The sequence below is a fragment of the Charadrius vociferus genome, unplaced genomic scaffold (genome assembly GCF_000708025.1).
Source record: "Charadrius vociferus isolate BGI_N301 unplaced genomic scaffold, ASM70802v2 scaffold163, whole genome shotgun sequence".
In the NCBI taxonomy this organism is placed as follows: Eukaryota; Metazoa; Chordata; class Aves; order Charadriiformes; family Charadriidae; genus Charadrius; species Charadrius vociferus.
In genome coordinates this window covers 93699-96210 of record NW_009648332.1, presented here as the reverse complement: position 1 = coordinate 96210, position 2512 = coordinate 93699, and the positions used below count along the sequence as shown (strand labels likewise).

General features: G+C 39.3%; 1 protein-coding gene across 2 annotated transcripts in view; it reads left to right on the top strand.

Moving 5' to 3' along the window:
* Positions 1-2512, top strand: part of FGGY (FGGY carbohydrate kinase domain containing) — a 137860-nt gene that overhangs the window by 103172 nt on the left and 32176 nt on the right. For both annotated transcript variants that reach the window (XM_009884583.1, XM_009884582.1), the window contains one exon: positions 1735-1855. In XM_009884583.1, coding sequence (XP_009882885.1) covers positions 1735-1855 — 121 coding nt within the window. The remainder of the gene's footprint in view (positions 1-1734; positions 1856-2512) is intronic.

The window sequence follows — 2512 nt, the reverse complement described above, 5'->3', positions numbered from 1 at the left end:
TGAAAATAGTTCCCCCCCCCCCCCCCCAGTGAAATAGGTCTGGCTTTAATTTAAATTGCTATGTGAATACAATTTTCCAGGCAGGTAAACACAAAATAATTTTCACAGCGTGTTCTTTCTCAGGGTCTTTGACGTGTGTATGTTGTGAGAGAAGTTCTCAATAAATTTGAATTTCAGAAGTGGTGAAAGAGAATATCCTTTTAACTATTCATTGCAAAACTGCGATGCAACAGTTAGATGGATGAGAACACAATCAGAGATATAATTGTGGCCGTCAAGCCCGTTCTGAGGAGACAGACTCTTTTTAGAGTGGTTTATTTTTCCATAATTAAAACTGTGGCTGTGTGATTTGGAAATTAGCCCTCTGTGTCAATAGGGAAGCGATGGATTTAGTCAGCTGGTGTTGTGGCTGCTAAAGTTCCTCATAACCGCTTGCCTGAAAAACCAAAATACGTTGGAAGACCTGTCCAGCGCGGTGCCAGTCATTCATCGTGAACGTCTCCGGTCTGATGAAACTCTGCTAGCTTCAATTTTCAGTAGCTTTTATTTGCAGAGGGGTTTATTGCAGGCTACAGACCTCTTAATGAACTTGCAGCGTAGCATAAATAAGACTTAAACGACAGTTCGTGAAAGCTTTGACCAGATTGAGTTTTGTGGGGCATCTACCTACAAAGAACAAAATTTTGGCTTGAATTTGGTGTTCTGTCAAGTCTGAGCCTCAAAATTAACTTCCAAGGTATTATAAAGAGCTGGGAATTACTTTTGGACAAATATTTTGTCAAAGAAATGGAAAATGTTCTTGCAAGAGGAAAGAGGGAGAAGGTTGACTTCTCAAGTGAGCAGTTGGAGGCAAGCAAAGCAAACAAAAGAGAAAAGATTTTTTTTTAAAATGGCAACGCGGAGCAGAACACTGAGCTGTTCTAATTTGAGTTTCTCAGAATGGAGACTGTAACTGAAAAGTTTAAAAATATGCCTACATTTTAGATGTTTCAATTAATCTGGGCATGAAATGGAACATTTTATTTTGCATAGGGCAAAGGCCAAGAGAAATAGTTAAGCCAATACAAAATTCTTCAGGTTTTCCTTTTTGCTGAAAAGACAGAAAATACCGGTCTTTATTTGCTCCTTTTTTCGTTCGGTTTTGCTATTTGGCTTTAGAATTGAAATCTCTTTACTGAGAGTGATTTTCAGATGCTGTTATACAAAGTAAATAGAAGGTTTTGGTGGGAATGGCTTTGCCATGTAGGTTTTAGTTCTGGATCTGGAAATGTTTTTCGTTCTCTGCTGCGCTTGGTCTTATCACTGCTTATCACTGCTGGTAATTTTTCCTGGTGCCCATTTCTGTGTCTTCTCATAATCCCCATCTTCACCGTTGTCGGCACTTCCCTGTAAGCCCCGTTTCCCCCTGTTATTGTATACTGGTACGTTTTCACTTCTTCGGCCAGCCCCAGGATGTTTATTGCAATACGCTGTGCCCATGTATTTCCCAATTCTTTGTGCCATCTGTTTGATTTTTGTAGTTCTTAATTACAATACCTGTTCCCGGCTGGAAGTTAAGCGGGTCCGTTCCCATCCCTCAGGTTACTGGTGGGGGCAGTTACTATCATTCTTTTTAGCAGTATCATTCTTTTTAGCAAATTGTGCTTTAAGATCTGTTCCTGTGGCTGCTCTCCTGTGCTCATCTGGGTTGTTTTTTTGTTTTGTTTTGTTTTGTTTTTTTCCCCCTTTTTGAAGTTAGGAACAAGACATATTTTGGAAACTATGCAGGCTGCAGGGCATCATATCAACACGCTGTTTCTGTGCGGTGGGCTGAGCAAGAACCCTCTCTTTGTGCAGATGCACGCTGACATTACTGGTAAGTTAGAGGAAGTGCGGGGAAAGGAGTGTAAACTACTTTATTTTAGGTGGCTAAATACTTTGTCTTTGGAAAAACAAATACTTTCTTTATATAGAACTGTATTTTGCTGGTTGGCCAAAAAGTGTGTAATGAAATGTTACTTCCTGCAAGACTGGATTTCCTGAAATTTAAAGGCATTTTGAATACCGCAGAGATGCGGTGCAAACAAAGCTCCATATGTCGTGTTGTTAGAAAACAGACTTCTGGAGAAACCTCCAGTGTGATTTCTAATCTGTGGATCTTAGACTTGCAGATAGAAGAAATATAAAAACTTTGTATGGAATTTTTTAAAACCAACATGTATAAATTGCATGTCAGAGATGTTTCTCACCCTCAGGTTTTAAAACATTTTTGGAAACGTTCTATAGAAATTATTCCATTCAGTCAGATTACAAGAAGTTAGTTAGGCAAGGATAATGCCCAGTACATTTTGTGACCGTTTGCATAAGATGTGCTTTACTAGAACCTCTATTAGCTTCATCCTATTTGAACTGGACTTCTCCTGACACATCCTGCTCATGCTGGGCATCGGATCCATTATATACAGCAATTCTTTTCCAAATTGATTCCATGTCTGTATCATTAATATGGTTTAGGGGACAATTTCTGGATTCC